We start from the raw sequence: 19227 nt of genomic DNA, 5'->3' as shown, positions 1-19227 counted from the left end.
TAACACCTTCAATTTTTTGAACACTGAACATAAAGCCTTCAATTTTTAATGTGAGTAATTAATTAAGACATTTAATTTAGAAGCTTTCATATCTCATTGATTCTATTTTGAACGTCAACGTTCAAAGAAATTGAAGGCCTTTAATGCAGAGACTTTCCATATCTTATAAGTCACAAGTCGTTGGTAATTAGATGTACAAAAAATTAAAGGCCTTTAATTTAGACTTTTCATATCTCACAAGTCGTTGGTAATTAATTAAGGCCTGAATTTTTATTTTTATTTTTTTTAACCTGCAGTTTTTTGACGGGAGAAGGCCCCTAGGCAGCATATTTTAAGGCATTGACTGGGGGCATTACCGAAAACAATGCTTTGATGATTCGTCTTTTTGTAAGCACTTTTTTTCTTAAAATAAATCTTCATTAATTGGGGCCTTATAAAATTGGGCCTTGCATTATATTATTGCATTTTTTAATTTTATTTTTACCAAGATTTGTGGCCTTATTTAAGTGTATTGATCGTATTTAAGGCCTTAATTTTTATTTTTTTTAGAAATAAATCTCTATTAATATTTTTAAATTAGGGGCCTTATTAAATTGAGGGCCTTAGGCGGTCGCCTAATCCACCTAAGGCTCCAGCCGGCCCTGAAAGAGAGGCGCGATCTAAGGGTTGAAAATGTTGCAGAGTAAAAGGGTGTTGATGAGAGATGGGCGCAGGGAATTTAGTGTGGGAAAGCTCATAGCTCGAACAATTATTTCAACAGTCAGGATCTAAAGCATGGGATCGGATGGTTGAAAAAGAAGCATAATGAAAAATGGAAAAGTGTGAACATGGCAAGGCAACCTGCGTGCACATGGGAAAAGTGAAAGTCATTTTCCAGACCAACTTCCCAAACGGATTCAGATACACGGCGATGGCGATTCTTTAGGGCCGTGAGATATACGGCAACATCCCACCTACTTTATAGTAGGTGGCATTACTAAACGCACAAGAGCTCGTTTGGCAAATTTATTTTTGTTTTTGTATCTGAGAATTATTTTTGAGAAAAAAACAGAAAATAACCTTTCAACCAGATGACAAGCTGCAGCCAGTGCTTGCCCAAGCCAGGAATAGCTTACACAACAGAGTTGAGCACTCGGGCTAGTCCAAGCATGTAACAAAAATGTGCCAAAAAAACCAGATCGAAAAGGTAAACCAAATAAAAGGTTCTGCAGTTTAACTGCTCTGTCTCAATCCATCGGGAACCTTATTTAACAGCACTCTATGCTTACCCACAGGGCTTTGGATGTCAAAAAGGAAAATTCTTCTTAGTTACAGTATCGATTTTTTCTTTTTTGGTTTCTTTTGGCGCTGTCTTTGTGAATTCAAAAAATATTGGATCTATCTCTTCTTTCTTCCACCCTTTATTTGGGTTTGGAAGGTCCAGCAGTTGATGAGGATGCAGGCTCTTGCTTCTTAGCCCCCAAGATGCCAAGGCACCAACTCAGCAAACACAGAGCATCGGCTGTTTTCCTACAATATGATCAAAACAAAGGTATGATCACAAGAGGAAAAGACAGATTCTTTTTTTGCTAGATTGAGCAGACAACCATTCCAACTAAATAAATGATATATAACTACAACCTAGTTTTATTCTTTTCCGAACTTGTAATTCCAGAGACAAAATTTCTGTCCTTTCAAATTGTTCTCCTATACTTTTAAAGAAAATGACAAGATTTAAAAGGTGGAGGGAGTCTCACCAGAGAGTTCCCACAAAGTTATCTTCCAAGACAAACATACGATTAATGGCTACTTCATACAATTAAGCAATGCATGACATCCAAAATTCTAAAACAAATTGCAAAACAAGAGCCCTCCAAAATAAGGTTAACCAGATGTCTGAAACCTATTATAAACACCGTGCTAACAAACTTGTATGTTACTCGTCATACATCACCTTCTGCTATACGACTAAAAAGAGATGTACGTACCATGTCTATAACTCACGCACACCCCTTTACAAACCAAAATCATTCTCTTTCGAGCAAATCCATCAAAATTAAGACCCACATATTACCAAACATTGCCTCCATTACGGTTGCAGACCCATTATTGTAGTAACCATGTTCAATAAAAAATGCTTTTCGCTCAGTAATTTTCATAAGACAAAAAACACTACAGATGAAGCACGTAGGAAAATATAGTACAAAGCTGGACAAAACCAAGAATCAACAACCTAATGTACAAAAATTCCCATAAAAATTACAGTCATAAAATTGAAACCAACAACCTAAAAACAATCAAATAGCATATGAGATGGAATACCCCTTCGTTCACAAACCAAATAGAATGCAGAAATGCACCCATAATAATAATAATAATAATAATAATAATAATAATAATAATAAATAAAATAAAAACTAAAAAATATCACATTGACTCAAACCAGCCTATGGCAGATACAATATCACATTGACTCAACATCTAAAAGCCACAAAATTAGAAATCACCCAAAAGTACCATCCAAAACTTACAAAGAGGTTACCCAAACAAATGCACAGGTATTGAATCAAACAAGCAAACCCACCAAAATCAAAACCCACAAAACTTGCGACCAAGTGCACTGAATGGAGCCGTTTTTGCAAGTTGGAGCCGCCATAAGAGAGGAGTTGATCATCGACACAACGATCCTCTGGAACCCGAGATGCTCATCAATGGGTTCCTTAAAACAGAATTGAAACTTGCAATCGACTCATAGGGTAGACGAAGGCTGATAGAGGGAGAGTAATAGCACTGAGATGCACTTAGAGGGATGGTTTTTGTCTGAGCTTACAGGTGGGGAATGAATGCCAGCACGCTGAGCAGGATGAAGAAGGTTGAAGAAAATGGACATGTGAAGATTAGAACCACGGATGACGGGTACTGTGCAGCACTATTCACTTAAGTTAGAAATAGATTCCACGTGTGTTTTGAGCGCTATTTTGCTGAAAACAAAAACATTTTTTCGGAAACAACTTAAAATTGAAACATATTTCGTGTTTTTAGTGTTTTTGTTTACTTAAGTTTTTGTTTTTAAAACTAATAGCCAAACAGACGGGGTACATGGTAAAAACGGGTTTTCTGTTTTCAAAACAGCAACCGAACAGGCTCATAGTTTTTGGATTGTGTTTAGATGCTTTACTGTTTTACAGTGGATTGATGGGTGTTGGATCATCTCAGTTTGATCATTCATAAGGTTGGAAGGAGTGAAATCATGCTTTAGCCTTTATGTACAACTAAGGCGGTGTGAATGAATTGGGGAACTGATTTTGGAGGGTTTCATAATTGATTTCAACCAGTTGAATTGAAAGAAGTTTCACAAGATGACAGCTTATGAGGAAGCTCTTAAGCCAAATCTAGTTTTAGCAAAAATGGTTATTAGTGCATTGCACATGTTAGTCCATGTTTTTAAATCTTGTTTTTTGTGTCACAAATTGGCCTTTACATAACTTCTTAATTTTTAATTTATATTCTTTAATTCTGCAGTGTTATGAAGGAAACCTCTCTTTGATTTTGATTGAGCACAAATGTACAGAACTGTAAGGCAATTTTTTGAGAGAGAAGTGATAGATAGAGTGATTTTCAGTAACAATATAAAGAAAACATCAGAAAAAGACAGTAAAAATATAGAAGACGCTTACAACCACTCTCTACATGGAACGTGTATGCTCAAGCATGGGTCAAGCGTATTTCGGGTTTTGAAAGAAACTTGCACACTCGATTGTGGGTCGGGCAAGACTTGAACCAAATTTCAAACCACACTCAACTCTGACTCTATTACTTTCGATTACAATCCAAATGACCCATGTTTTGACACTGAGATTTGCCCACACAAATACGAGAACCTAATATAAAACTTATCAAAATAGAGAGAGAAATCTCTAAATTGTTATCCAACTAAAATTTGAGGGGCTTCACAGCTTACAAACTTATGAATTTATAAGAAACCCTTAGGGAAACCATAAATAAATCAAATTATCAAAATGCTAAATTGAAATTGCCAAAATGGGCCAATGTTGGATGCCGTGCTCCAAGGGGTGTTTGAACACCTGACTCAATAGAGTTCTAGAGACCAACATTCAAACTCCGTTGGATTGGATGTTTGAATGCTTACAAAAACACTAGAACCCCCATTCAAATGCTTGGACTAGAAATAAGCTTCCATGTTGAAGCGTAATTTCAATTGTAATAACATACCAATAACTAATTCTTGTTACAAGAAAAGTTGCAAACAAACAAATGATCATCAAATATTGGGCGGAGGATATATGAAATTAAGTTGACTTAAAGACTATATTGGCATATATCAGAGCCAGTATATTGCAGTCTATTATTGAATTCCCTTTCTGTTTCTTTTTAAAGATAGAGTTTCTTCAACACAAATGAGCCTAAGATATCATAAAATATATTTCTGAAACTATATCCATTGAAAACTAAGGTAAGTGTAATTGAAGATATTGTTTCACTTTCGAAAAGAAGATATTGTTTCAGTGCAATCGAGCACGGGCTGGTTATACAAAACTCCAAATAATTGCAACATCTTAAAATAACAATTTTTGAAATTCCAAATCTAAACAGACGCTAATGCTTGATTTAAAGCAACATGTCTCGCATATGTCCTATGCAGGTATTCGTGCTCTAGCTAAGTGGTACATGTCAATGTCTAAAAACTCACCAATACTACACTGCGAATGTGCCACATAAATGCTATTTAGTGGATCATTTTCTACAAGCAGATCAACCAAACTTTGTTCATTTGTGTATGGTGCATTGAGTGTTAAGTTTGTTTCAGAAACTAAATTTTAAGAACTCGTTTGAGGAACAACCATCAATCGATAATAGAAATTAGAAAACAACAATGGAAGTTGCACCAAAATGAGATTCATCATTACGTTATTATGATTGCAGATGCAAAATCTTGTATTTTGAGCAACTGCACATAAAACAAAGAACCATGATGACAAGTATAGTATGCCCATGAAAGTGAGTATTTATGAAATCACCTGTGAAACTGCAACACTAGTCTCATGAATCAAGGCAATAAAAACCTCAAGCACCTGCTTCATAAGACCTGGCCTGCCGCTGCAACACCTCATCAGCATTCCTCAGAAATTGGTCCCAACCACTTCCAGGGCCAGTGTCCAAGTAATCATATGGCACTGCTGTCTTCAAACTAGGCCTAACAGCACACTGGCTCTCCACAATTCTAAAGTCCACATCATTGCCTTCTTCCCTAATATTCTGCTCTAATTCCTCCCAATCAAACAGCAGCGGCAATGTAAATGCACCCCAAGGGTTGAAATCCAATACCTTAATCCGCTCATCCTTTGTAACATAAACATCAAATGTGTAATTTTCCGATTCAAATTTCAGCCTCACATTATCCTCATAAAATTGCTGAATCAACCGCTCAAGAATAATTTTCTTCTCAAGAAGAATAGGATAAAAAGTAGTCACCTCACGTTGGGAAATTCCAACTAGGTTTTGACCCTGTACAAAACAACGAAATTCCATCTCTGGCCTAAGGGATGGGTACCACTTGCGGAGCGCAAGGAAGAAATTATGCGGTCTTGATGAGGACTTATCACTGCATGAATCATATGCATGACATAAATCATGGATCAAAGATTCAGATGACCGTAGCAAGAGTGCAATCTCACTAAACGAAGCGCATCGGAGGCTCCCAGTTGTGCTAATCCAAGCAGAGTCTTTTGGTGCACTCCAATTCAACTTGGGGAAGACTGCACCACCAAGGGATTCAATTGAGTCCTTAATCTTCGATTCAAGTTCTGGGAAAGATGGGGGTGGCGAAGGTTGTTCCGACTCATCTCCAGATCCTTCTGATACCTGATAGTCTTCTTCCTCTTCAGGGTTATGGAGTCTATTGGGTAGGGCATCATCATTATAGATAGAAACAGGTAAAAGGAAGGGACCAGCATCGTCAAGAAGGTATTGGATAAAGGATTCAGGAAGTTCATGAATTTGGGTTCTAATGGAGACAGATTTAAATTTTGGGTACCACTCCAGAATCTGGCATCGATTCACTTCTTCTTCCTTCATTTTTGCATAAATTAGAAGATTTTTAATCTCTAATATTAAAAATGAGTTCCTTCTATCTGTTACAAGAAAACCATATACAAATGGTAAAATAACTAGATATCACATACTCAAATAAACTGGTTCGAATCTATATAAATTTTTGCAAGAAATTATTGAGTTTCTCATAGCAGTTGTATTTGATCTACTGAAGAGAAGTAAAGTCATTCCAAATAAAAAAGTAGCATTTACCCTATGAAAATTCAGAAACAAACCCTAACTAAGCACTTAATGTAAACTTCACATTTGTATATACTCTCAAAATCAACATGATCTATACAATCTAGTGACAAATACTAGGCTGGGATTGCGCCTTTAGTGTTGGAGTTCTGGACAGTAGCATGAAACAACCATATATGTCTCAAAAATATGGAAATAAGCACAAATCATTTCAAATTACAGGAAAACTTATCAAAAAAAATTACAGGAATGAGTAAAATCTCTAAATTGTACAAAGATCTTCAGATTTAAGTCTCGGGTGAGCAACTTATCGAGCAATCGTCGAGTACGCTCGTTTTTTTTTTTTTCCTTCAATTTTCGGGTTAAAAAATTAAATTTAAATGATAAAAATGCCAAATTTTATTGAAAATGAAAGAGGAAGAATACTTACAAACAGGTGAAAGTAGAGGCAAACGTACGTAGGAATCAAAACGTTAAGGAGTAAAATCAGGAGTGCAATATTTGAAGGTGGAAACTAGGGTTACTGAGGAAGATGAAGGTATAGCGAAAACTCAGAAAAGTAAGAAAAGGGAAGAAAAAACTAGTGCTACTCATAAATGTAGCTTCTTAGGAATTGGTGGTCAAGATTAAAAGAGAGGCGATCTGGATCCGGCTTCTAGCATAGATGCTGTTAGTGTAAAACGGCATAGTTTTAGACTAACAGCAAAAGGGTATAGACACGTGCCGCGTCAAACAATCCTCCAACCTCTGACTATTCGGCCAACACCAAACTACTTCTCAAAGTTTCAACAGAATTTCCTTAACAAGAAGACATTCATAAAATCTCGACCACAACAATTCTCAAAATCACCCAATCCATAACCCAAACAAAAAATCAACCAAAAAACACAATACCCAATTTGTTCTACCGAAAACTTCTTCATAAAACAACCCAGAAATTTTTTCTTTTTGATACCCAATCGGTTTTTTTAAAAAAATCCTCCATAAACACACCCAAGTTTTTACAACTCCATAAATCCCTCCAACCACCGGGAACCATATCAAACCAAACCCAAATCAAACTAAAAGAAATCAAAGCCTAAGGATTTCACTTACCCAGAAAAATGGATTCCTACTGTTTGGGTACCGAGAAAATGCCGGAAAAAAATGTGCTCCTTGGCTTCACCGGCGTCAGGCCGTGACCCACCGGCTCCGGCGCCGTTGTCCCTCTCGAATTCTCCCTCTCTTATTTTTTTTTTAACAATATCAATTCTCTCTTATTTTATGACTCTCAGTTCTCTTTCAGTCCTCTCAATTTCTTTCTACTTTTCACTCTCTTCAAGCCCCCTCGCTCTTTCTCTCTCTTGCTCTTTGGACCCAAGATTTTGTGCTGCTTTCGGGCCAAAATCCGCCCACCTAAGTTTTACCTTTTCTTGGGTCATTTGAACCGCTCTACAAATTTGTATTCCAGGCCTTAATTCATAACAACTGGTTTTTAGGGCCCTGTTTTGCCCAACATTCGACCTCAAAAGTTGTGGCCCGTTTTATTTTTCCTTAAACATTAAATTCCTAGTTAAAGCTTTTACTTAAAATTTCTGCGTATTATACTAATGAGTAATGTTATATATTACAATTTTATCACACTTTACTGATGTGACACTATTAATTAATCATTTGATCTTTTTGTTCTTTCTTTTTGAAACAATCTAACTTAATTGGCCCGTCTATTAATGATTTTTTGGAGGCAGAAAATAGTTCATTTCCTCCTTTTTGTACTTTTCACATCCTCTCATTTTTTAAAATCACTATTAAATCTTTGGAGTCCATGTAAATCTCTCATATCGGCCAATAGATTTAATGGTAATTTTCAAATGTTAGAGAATAGGAGAAGACCAGGATGAGATTAATGTGTACAACGTACATCTCTAATGCAAATGGGTTTGATCACCACTTTGTGGGTGTTCAGTAGTTCTTTAATTTTCTGTCCCTGCAATATGAACATTGCTTTAGGCAAAAAGCAGAAAGTTTGCTTAATTCGATCGAATTAATCTCTAAATACAGCTAGCTTTATCTTCCACTAATTTGCACGCTTTATTTACAAGAAGTTTCTTCCAATATTATTCAATTCAATTGATCAGATAACCTTTAGAATAATGGTTGAATAAGAAAATAAAATAGAAATCGATTGAGCCAAGCAGTTTATTCTAAAAGAAATAAGTAGTTTTCTGTACACATAGTGTGGCGAATTTCTACAATAATATCATGATATATGGATCGGATGGCTTCAAGTTTAAGTACTTAAGCCGCCGACATGTTAGAGAGACGACTTGGTTTTGGCCGGAAGTTCAGCCACCGGAGGCTGAATCTACGAATTGGTGGCGTCAACGCCCTCCTCAGGACCTCTTTGCTTGCGTTATTCCGCCTCAACTTCTCCCCTGCAGGCACTGCATAACCGTGGCTGATACATCTGACGGACCCAGGACGGTTGGAACACGTGCAAACTGGCCGTGGCCTAGGAGGTGATGATGATGATGTTCTCGCAGGTGCTTGTAGCTTTTGTACGGCTTGTTTTTGAGGATTAATCCTTTGCATTTTTGTCGAGCCGATCGAAGAAAGAGCTAGCTAGCTTTGAAGATGAAAAATCGTTGAGTGCTTAAGTAATAGGCTCAAATGATTGATTGAATGACGAATTTGAAACTTGTGGAAGACTAGTTCGTAGAAAAGATCGATGAGCTTGGAGTGCTTGACCAATTCAAGACTGGGAAAGATCACTATTCGAGTCCATGTTCCTTGAATACTAAGCCACAATTGCTGACTGACCGGGTCCCCATTTAGGCGTGTAAAATGTACATTTCGTACAAAGCTTTTTTTTTTTTTTTAATTTATTTATTTAAGCAGAAAAGGCAAGAAATTACTAGTTATAGCTATTCTACTTGAACGTGATCATAGTAGCAATTGAACGCTAAGAGCTGTACAAGAAAGATACTCTAAAATTCTAAATCTAAATGATAGGAACCGTAAACGCCTCCTCAAATTTGACTAAATTGTAGCTTTTCACTCGTTCTTTTTAAGATATATATCAGTAAAACCTAAATATATTATTAATAAGATATAATTGGATCACTGGTCTCTGGGGTTGGCCTAAATTTAAAAATCACTCATTGTAGTACAAAAAGTTCATGGATGGTCCTTGTGGTAAACTATAATTACGAATCACTCCTTACACGGCTACACCCATTTTTTATCTACCAAGTTAACAGATTCTGTTAGTTTGTCACGTCATATCCAATAGGAAATCAAAAATAATATATAAATAAAAATATATTAAAAATAAAAATAAATAAATCTTAAAAATTATTTTTTAAAAAAAAAAAAATTGAAAATAGTGAAGGTGGTTGCCAATTTGGGGGTGGCTGCCGGTTATTTTCTATATTTTTTCTAAAAAAAATAATAATAATTTTTTAATTTTTATTTATTTATATTTTTAATATTTTTTTATCGTAATGAACACGTGTCGATTTCCTATTAGGTATGACATGGCAAACTAATGGAATCTATTAACTTGATTGACGAAAAAACGAGTTTAGGGAGTGATTCGTATTTTTAGTTTACTACAAGGACCTTCTATAAACTTTTTGTACCACATGAAATAATTTATAATTTAGGCCAACTTCAAATACTAGTGGTGCAATCAGGGACGAAACCAGAAGTTCTTATGGACAAGAACCAGTAGGCAAAAAAAAAAAATTTTGTAAGGGCTAGTAAGCTAAAATTTTTTACTTTTTACCTTATACATTTTAATTTTTTAGAATTTATATTTTCCCACCTTATAATTTTTTTTTTAGGAAATTATTTGGGGGGGGCCTTCCCTCCGTCCCTATGTGCAATTATCACTAATAATAATAATAATAATAATAATAATAATAATAGAATTGAGAATTGAAGTTTTCTATTTCGTACGAACCTTTCAAATCCTTAGCAAATGGGCCGCACAGGTTGTAAGGACATACAAGTCAACTGAAACAATATTCCAATGCGTCCAACCCACTGATGAAGGAGCAAACATGCATGTGATGCATGTGATGCGTGTGTATTGTATTTGGATGGATGCCACAATGCCACGTAAAACAGTAGATTATATTAGATGCATATATCTGATTAAAGCACGATGTGAAGGGTGTGATCGATTAGTTCACCTCTAAATGAAAAGAGTTAGGAATTGACCATAAAAACAGAATAACTTCACCCATAACTGAATACCACCATAATATATACGCTGATGATCTTGGCCTGTTATACAATCAATTGCCAATAGGTCCATTTAGGCGCGAGTTCATTACACATAAACTAATTAGGTAATTCGAACCCGCTATGTGACAAGCATTGATGGATCATACTTATGTTAAAGTATTGATCAATTAAGCTTAAGTTTTTAGGATAAGTATTGGTGTTTTAACATGGAATCAAAGTAGCTACAGGTCTTGAATTCGAATATTGACTCCGTTATTTATCCTATTTTAATTAAATATTCCACATGTTGGATATCATCTATTAAAAAGGTAGTTTGAGTTCGTACGTGAGAGGAAATGTTAAAGTTTGATTAAGCTTAAATTTTTGGGATAAATGATGATTTAATAGATCATATCAGCGGAGCTCGCCAGCGTTATTAGGGTAGTTTTTTCATGTTTTACAAGAGTTCCGCTAACCGGTTCGGCTGTCGAAAAAAAAAAAAAAAAAAATCTTTTACTGAAGGTTATCCATGTTGTGCGTATCGTTAACGCAATTCGACAGAAGCAAGAAAATTGTTTTCCTAGCAAGGCTGCAAGTATATATAGATCAGTACTCTTCCTAATTAAGATGCTGCAAACCTGTTTATAAATTTTGAAAGACTGTCTTCCTTTTCTAATGTTTTTCTTGGCAGCCAAACACAAGGCCATGGAGCCACTCACATATAGAGAGGCCTATTTAGGTATATATTGACGTATTGATAAAAATTAAAATGAAGAAATCAATGAGACTAGCTAGTTGATTCATGTGGGTTTCAATTATTGCATGTGGGTTTCAATTATATATACCTGATAAGCAACCATGCCAATGCTACTTAATAGACTGATTTCCAATTCAATTATTGGGCCAGATTTTCTTTCAATTTTATTTTTTTTTTAATTTTTTTTCTTTTGCTGACTCTTTCAAATTTTAGTTACCTAGAGAAGAAAAGAAGCTCATCAATGAAAAATCCCATGAGTGATTATTTTATCAATAAAGAAAGTAATTAATTTGTTAATAATAATAATTTAAAAAAAAATGGATGAAAAAGAAACGACCCCTCCTCGTTAAAGCTTTTAGCATCAACATATATGAGGACTTTCTGACTTGTTTCCGATATACCCTTTCTTTTTTGGTATAATATACAGTAGATTTACGTATTTCTACACGTATGCTCGTATTATCTAAATGGACATGCCGATCGACGTAGATCATATCTTTGAAATTAATGGTATTAAGCAGATTTGTAGAGCTTTCAAGCATTTGTAAAAAAGCATCATTCTCTTAAAGTGGATTGAGATAATGGGGGATTTCATTTCATGGCTGATCGATATCGATATGCATTCCAAAATTAAGGACTTATGATTTGAGAAACTGTATAAAGTTGTTTGTACTTTTCCCAGGAAAGGAATGTGATTAAAGGCCATTTAATTCTTGTGGTTTTAAGATAATGATTCCCTTTAGATGATAGATATATGAGAATGGTCGACCCATAAAGTCAGCAATAAGAAAAGTATAAGCTATTTTGTGAGGTACCCCTCTTGCCATCAATTTGTGTGACCCCAAGATGGACCATTCAATATATATATATATACGATTGATTAATTAGCTACGTCTAATCAGTCGGATCGATGAAAGAAAATGACACCAACACTCAAATATATCTTAAATCGGTTAATTATATCGTCGTTAATGTGTGCAAAAGTAAAAAGCTAGCAAAATCGACTTTTGAGAAGGCCTATTACTTGGCCGGGTATCTTTCAAGCAATTAAGCTCTTTCGCCATTGGTTGGTGCTTAATTTGAAAATAATTATTAATTTTCAGGTTTCTCTTTTTTACCTTAATTTCAAGCGTAAGGCCTAAGCCATTTTCATTTTATTCTTTTATAATTAATTACAACCTCTAGAATTAAGTGTAAAAAGTTTTTAACTTCATAATTTTTTTCTTGAAAAACTTTTTGATTCATTACTCACTACATCATCATCCATTGATCTTCTCCTTCTTCTTTTTCCTTCAAAATTTTATACCATGTAAGAATATTAATTAAATTCACTATTTTTTTTTTCAAAAAACAAAAACTTTTAGCGTAAATAATGATTTTAACATAGTATTAAAATAGATCTTTAGTTTGAATATATATATTTCACGTGTTGAACATCTTCACTTGTCGATGGATGATTTGAGCTAGCTCTCACGTGAGGAGAAATACTATTAGATTACTAATTTAAATCATTAAATTTATTATTTTTTTATTCATTTAAAATTTTGAAATAAGTGATGATTTGATTTTGATCCGCCAAAAAAACTCATGTGCCGATTTTATTAATTATCTTACAAAAGTGATAAAACTCTCCAGCAGGGAAATTTACATTTTTGTATGTTAATGCATGTCTTCTTCCCTTAATTGGTTTTATGCATAAATGCTCAAATTTATGTCATAATGCCTTTCTTATAAACCATGATAGAGCAATATATTGGAGATGAGATACGATATGTTGTCATCTCATGACATAATTATTATTGAAACAATTATTAATTTTTCTTATTAAACAAAAAATTTCAAAATCATGTAAATGGGTTGGGTCTGGTTTTGTATTTTTTATTTAAAAAAAAAAAAATAGAAAACAATTCAAAAAAAAGAAAGTCAATAGCTCCAGATTGTTCATCCTTAATTGTTGAACATGCATGTGCGTGCTATATAAACATATTCCTTTCGAACAAATCATTGAGAAATGCTAATGATTCTCGTTAATCATTCGAATGCTAACTAATTATTATTCTTTTGTTTTTGAGAGGTACTATATTATTCTTGAAATTTAAATATAATTATGCCTTAAAAAAAGCTCTATCGATCATCAGAATATACACGAAAGTTAAAATCTAGTACTACTAGATGAGATGGATACAAGCTAGTTCTAGCTAGCTAGCTTGTTAGATTTTGCATGTTCTCCACAGGACCACAGACGAGGCTGGAAAAAAGGATAATTATGATCGAAAGAAAAAAGATCTCTTACCTTCGATCTAGGGTTTATGCACTAGCTAACACAATGATCAATATATAAACAGATCGAAATAATACATACACAATCCATAACCATTAATAATCGATCTCTTGTTAAAGTTCTACAAGATCTCTCTCTCTCTCTCTCTCTCTCTCTCTCTCTCTCTCTCTACAGAGGAAAATATACTAATATTGATCATCTGTTTTTTATTTTTCTACATCGATCAAAAGCTACCATCTATATATTCTTTTTCTTTGCATCTCTAAATTATAAAACAACCAATAATCTAAAAATATATACTAGCTAATCGCCTCACCTGAAATCGGCAGTAGGTTTTACACTCGGAAGAATTCGATCGAGGGCATTTTTCACAAAAACATATTACAATTTAATTAAGGATACCAGTTCAACCCAGGGAGGTGAAAAGGTGCCCGGAAAAGGCTGTCTCCGGTAGACCCCAGTATTACCGGCTGGTGCAATGAAGGTGTCTGTGGGAGCTGGCTAAGCAGAGTGGTAATAGAAGTAGAAGCATTCCCATCCTTCCTTGCTACGACTTCGTCGCTGTCATCCCAGTACAACGACGGCGGCAGTGTCCGCTTTAGCGGGAGGTTGTTCGAGCTTGCCAAGGCCGGAACGACCATAGACAGCTCAGGATTACAATGGTTGATACCCTCGCTGCTTACCATCCCACCAAACAAATTCTGGTAATTGTCGAGCAATGCGCCGCCGTAGCTTGGCGCCGCCTTTGGAAGTTGTTGCAGTTTCTGTACATTTTGCTGCCCGACGGCGAATGAAAGTGATATAGGTCCGGTCGTGTCATCCATCGAGTCCTCCTTTTCGTTGTTTATCAGTCTATGCGCGTTGTTCTTTTTGTAGATTCGGCATAACACCCAATCATCAAGCTAATTAAATGCATACAAACAATCAAATCATTGGGTTTATCGTACAAATAAATAAATAAATAATCCGAACAAAATTCACAACTGGAAAATTAAAAATTACCCTCAAAGAGTTTTTCTTGTTGCTAAAGTCATGACACCCAGGAGGCATATTACTAGCCCTGTTATGATCAGACAGCAGCCGGTACTCATGCATGATCCAATTGGTCTTGATTCCCTTTGGAGGCTTCCCTCCATAGAACACAAGCGCCTTTTTTACACCAACCTTTTGATTACTGCCGGAGGCTAGTACAGGTTTGTCGGTTCCGGTGGCCTTCCAATACCCTGAAGTTGCCGCCCTGTTCGGTCTAGCTCCGTTCGGGTACTTCCGGTCTCTCGGACTGAAAAAATACCACTCTTGCTCGCCAAACGTAGCCTTGGCTGCGAAATCATATATACATATATATATATATACCCATGAAAAACAAAAATTATATATATATACAAATATTTTCTTTTTCTTTTTCTTTTTTCTTTTTTTCTTTTTTTTTGTTGAAATTAAATATATTGTATTACCTGGGAGTTCCCATGGATCAAATTTGTAAAGATCAACTTCAGCGATTATTGCAACTGGGAGAGGAGCCGAGTTTGCCTTTTTCTTGAGGTAGTGAATCACCAGCTCCTCGTCTGTGGGGTGGAACCGGAACCCCGGCGGGAGGTTCGGCCGGTGCAAGCCGGCGGATAAGCCGGTGCTCTCCATGACTTACACAAACCCTAGCAGCGTCGTATTTCAAAGCTCCAAGGGTTTATCAGAGATGGAGAGAGAGAGAGAGGTTTCAGAGAAATTGCAAATGAGATGAGAACGGAGAAATATTATTAGTTTATGTTGTGGGGTTAGGGATGGATTAAGTGAACATGCACCTTAAAATCAGGCCAATAGTTATGCGCCACGAGATGGTGTTCAAGGGTAGATCAGTCACTATGTTGATCTGTACGCACTGAACTAAAATAGTTGCTTGGCTGAATTTATGCTTAGGGTGGACAAAGACATGCGGTAGTTGGCAAATGAATGTGAGTGACATGGAGGTGATGGGTACCTGATGATGACGACAACTGAAATTCTGACCGTTGAAGAGTCGACACGTGTAGCTGTAAATTGTGGGAGGGTTTGACGCATTCGGGGGTGAGAGATGTTGCGGGGGCCACAGCCCACACAAGACAAGGAAAAGATACAATGGACGGGTAAGTGTGGGGTGGGAACAAAAGCTTTACGCTTCAGATGTCACGCTTTTTGTTGCGCAAATACCACCAATTTAATCCCTGTTGACACCCATTTTGCCACCCCTCTACCACAGCCATTTTGGCCACTCCCTCCATTAGATCATTTCATTTCAGTCGCTTCGTGGGGTTCTGTCATATAGCCTTATTACATAGGTTTATAATTCGTGTTCGTGTGTCGATATGCTCGAGAGGCACTGGCACAGCAGTGATGGTGGGCAGGGCACAGCCCGCCGCAGAGAGAGAGAGAAAGAAAGAAAGAATCGGTGCTATTTTGTGTAATTTGCTAGTAGTGGACTCAACCTTTAGGGGGTGGCAAAAGCTTTTGATGGATGGATCATGGGGTTAACTATTCTGCGTGGGTCCAAAATGTTGGTTCGTGATCGACCAGAGGGACCCAATGGGTGTCACTTCTTGAAGTCCATTTTCTTATCACCTGGGTCCTGGAGTAGCAACCTTCAACTTCATATTCGTCTTCATCCAATCCAATCGATCTGTTTTTTTGTTTTTGGGCAAGTACCATCCAATCAAATCTTACCTTTTATTAATTCTTACACCCCCAAACAAACACAGTGGAACACAGAATCTAATTATACAATTTTGGAGAGCGTGTGAATACGAGTGATGTAGGTATAGCTTACCTACCCTAGCTTTTAATTTTCTATTTAATGTCCCCCTTCCCTTTGTATACCATAGAAAAAAATAAAATAAAATAAAAAATCCCATTTAATGTACTGCATGTGATTTGTCACAACAACCTGATTAGACATTGATGTGGATAACTGAATCTGTGGGCCGTGAGGTACACACATGTGGCCAAAATAATCCTTCCAATGTAGCATAGGTGACCCACATCTCGCGAATGATGCGAGACTAAGGAAGGGTCTTGTTTTTATCATTTTAATAATTCTCTGGAGTTTAGGATTGTAGACTTCAAAGATCAACCCAAGAGCACAGTTACTAAGGGCGTCACCTTGACTTACTGATGCTGGTTGTTCCAGAGAACTCCCAAGAGTAGCATCATCTAAGCTGTGACCTTGATAGGCTGACGTAGTGTGTTATAGGGACTTCTAGAGAGCTTTGTCACCTGGACCATCACCTAGTCGTGCTGACACCAATGGTTATAGAGGACTTCCAAAGAGCTTTATTACCAAGACCGTCACTTGGCCATGATGATTCTAATGGGCAGGCACTTGAAGTTAGCTAGCGATGAAACTCTAGTGACTGTACGTATGCATTTAAGATCATCTTTATGTCGTGTAGGATTTCTGTCTGGGCTGAATATGTTTTTAGGTGGTTTATCTCCATCCTACTACTTAAGGATGCTCTTTCACTAGGGTTAAGCAAGCATATCAATAAATTAAACCATTCTAGACCCCTTTTGGAGGTTGCTTTGCTTCACCACTATTGATCCAAGAAATTAAAGGTTGTTTGTGAAAAGCAATTGTCGCTTTCCCTCACTTGAAGTGTTGCAAATGAAACTACATCCATTACACAGCTTTCGACTGTTTAAAGTCTGCTAGTGGCTCGATAAGGAGATCAATTGGAAAAAATTGGTCAATGAAGAGCTGGAGCCTATCGGAGAGATATGAGGCAAGCAATTTTAGTAATTTTACAAGAGTTGTAAGGTTTATTATTCTTGTACTTTGTATCTTCTATAGTGAGTGATTTGCTGAGTTTTTCTGCCTCATAGTGGTTTTTAAAATGATGTGTTCAAAGAATTTCTACTTCAACAATAAAATCTCGGAGTTGATTGTGTGATGATTGCTTTTGTGGTTTGCTATGTTTATTTGCTGCATAATTCTAGTTTGAATTGCTGCACTATTGTGCATTTGAAGGAGGAGTTGGGTGTCGGTCCTTTCAGTAATGTCACATCCAAACTATTAAAAATTGCAATATGAGTATTTCATTTTTCAGTTCATTTCAATCGCCCCCTTACCGTTAAGGTTTTTCGTTAACTCAAACTACTAACATGCAAAATATCTCTTATGCACATTTAAAATTTATAAAAATGCAAATTTATCCCATAATTAAAAATTAAATTTCTTTTTTTAAAAAAAGAAAATACTAAACCGGATTCACAGGGTAGTCATGGGTCACAAAATCCAATTCGTCTCCGGTGAAGACTGGACCACCTGCTACGTTGTAGAATCCAACAGAGCAACTTATAAACATGCATGGATATATACCGGCATCAGCTAGGATTCAGGCAAGTATGCCCACAGACAAAGTATTCATCGGCCTTCCATTTGTTGGTGGCGAATGGTTTCACGCATGTGTTTGAAGAAAGAAGAAAAGAAAAGAAGCCGAAGAATTTAATAAAAAAAAAAAAAAAAAAAAAGGGGGGGGGCAAGTTGCCATATTTCTGGCCCTTTATTGGCTAAGTTATTTGGTGTTTTGTTGGTCCTTTGTTGACTCAGATTGATTTTTGGCCATTTGTTGGCAAATGTCTTCGGCCTTTGTGGTATTATTTAAAACTTATACCATTTTCAGCCCATAATTAGTTGTTATTTTAGCTCTTAGTTAGCCCATTTTTTTTTTTTTTTGGCATTAGTAATGTTGTTTAAAACCCATAATTGGCTTTAATTTTGGCTCATAGTTGGCCTATTGAAATTTATAGCGCATCTCCAATCACCATCGCCGACCGCCTTCAATCATCGCCGTTGACTATAGTTGATTGTTGTCATCTCTAATAAAATAAAAAAAGAAAGAAGAAGAAGAAGAATTTATTGCAAACTCAAACTTCTATATCGTTTCATCTTGAATTTGAGAGGGGGTGTTAGAGAATATATTCTCTATATAATTGTGATTGGTTAGCTTTGGTAGGATAATATATAAGATTGATTTGATTGTAATCAAATCACAATTTTCCTATAATTAAATAGGAGTCTCATGCATTATAAATATATCAAGAGAAATAAGAGCATAATATAGCATTTTAAGCTTTATCCTATGAAAATAGGTTATAGATCGAACTACGTAAAATTCATTATCTCCATTTTATTATTTTGATTTAATTTTCTCTATATATATTTTCTTTCAAATAACCGACATAAATTTTTTAATTTAAGAATATACAATTTCTTTAAAATTATAAAAGATCCTGATCCCAAAATCTATCAGGCAGCCCCGATATATATTGCTAGCACTTTTAGAAGGTAACAAAATACCAACTATATAGGAAAGAGAAACTAGAAAAATAGTTTATTCATACCCTTGAAACTTGAATTCAAAATCCAATACGGGCCAAGCGTATATGAGACTGGCCCTAAAACTACAACAACTCTAGACAATCAAGTTAGGCCCAAACATAGGCCTATACGTTTGTTTTAATGTAAGGTTGATGTGTTTTTTTTTAAAAAAAAAATATACATATTTTCTAATTAAAATACCCGCTAAAAAAGTATTTTATGTTAAAATAATTAGAGTATTACAGAGTCAAAAATACGACTAATGCAGAATTAATTGCCATCTCCATATCCAGTGGGCTGCTACAAGTTTCTGCTCAATTCGAAGGGTTCATTTACATTGGG

General features: G+C 35.8%; 3 protein-coding genes across 5 annotated transcripts in view; all 3 read right to left on the bottom strand.

The window, feature by feature from the left end:
- LOC133874643 (uncharacterized) overlaps window positions 1-7589 on the bottom strand; it is a 73897-nt gene extending 66308 nt beyond the window's left edge. Inside the window, exons 1-3 of one of the 3 annotated variants that reach the window (XM_062312520.1) lie at window positions 7387-7589; window positions 5019-6131; window positions 989-1509 (exon numbers count right to left, since the gene is read on the bottom strand). In XM_062312520.1, coding sequence (XP_062168504.1) covers window positions 5065-6075 — 1011 coding nt within the window. In that variant the 5' untranslated portion in view covers window positions 6076-6131; window positions 7387-7589 and the 3' untranslated portion in view covers window positions 989-1509; window positions 5019-5064. Of the gene's footprint in view, window positions 1-988; window positions 1510-5018; window positions 6132-6721; window positions 7095-7386 lie in introns of those variants that run through there. The other 2 variants (XM_062312519.1, XM_062312521.1) reach the window with 2 other exon arrangements.
- An 866-nt stretch (window positions 7590-8455) lies between these two features.
- Window positions 8456-9038, bottom strand: LOC133875908 (uncharacterized). The gene has a single exon (XM_062314178.1). It carries the CDS (start codon window positions 8860-8862, stop codon window positions 8569-8571), a length of 294 nt encoding a protein of 97 aa, XP_062170162.1. The 5' UTR covers window positions 8863-9038; the 3' UTR covers window positions 8456-8568.
- A 4538-nt stretch (window positions 9039-13576) lies between these two features.
- LOC133876376 (NAC transcription factor 56-like) lies at window positions 13577-15319 on the bottom strand. The gene is made up of 3 exons (XM_062314645.1): window positions 14993-15319; window positions 14541-14857; window positions 13577-14440 (listed from the first exon to the last, which is right to left on the bottom strand). The coding sequence occupies exons 1-3, from the start codon at window positions 15174-15176 to the stop codon at window positions 13931-13933; spliced, it is 1011 nt and encodes a 336-aa protein (XP_062170629.1). The 5' UTR covers window positions 15177-15319; the 3' UTR covers window positions 13577-13930.
- Window positions 15320-19227: the final 3908 nt, after the last annotated feature.

Source organism: Alnus glutinosa, chromosome 8 (genome assembly GCF_958979055.1).
Source record: "Alnus glutinosa chromosome 8, dhAlnGlut1.1, whole genome shotgun sequence".
Taxonomy (NCBI): Eukaryota; Viridiplantae; Streptophyta; class Magnoliopsida; order Fagales; family Betulaceae; genus Alnus; species Alnus glutinosa.
The sequence above is the reverse complement of the archived record's forward strand: the minus strand, read 5'-3'. Positions and strand labels throughout refer to the sequence as shown.

What these genes read in the sequence shown, in the direction of transcription:
- LOC133875908 (XM_062314178.1), bottom strand. Translation starts at nt 8,862, where the DNA reads ATGCAAAGGATTAATCCTCAAAAACAAGCCGTACAAAAGCTACAAGCA.
- LOC133876376 (XM_062314645.1), bottom strand. Translation starts at nt 15,176, where the DNA reads ATGGAGAGCACCGGCTTATCCGCCGGCTTGCACCGGCCGAACCTCCCG. An exon ending in TGATCCATGGGAACTCCCAG is followed by an intron (nt 14,858 to 14,992) that starts GTAATACAATAT and finishes ATGATTTCGCAG; the next exon opens with CCAAGGCTACGTTTGGCGAG. An exon ending in ACAAGAAAAACTCTTTGAGG is followed by an intron (nt 14,441 to 14,540) that starts GTAATTTTTAAT and finishes GCATTTAATTAG; the next exon opens with CTTGATGATTGGGTGTTATG.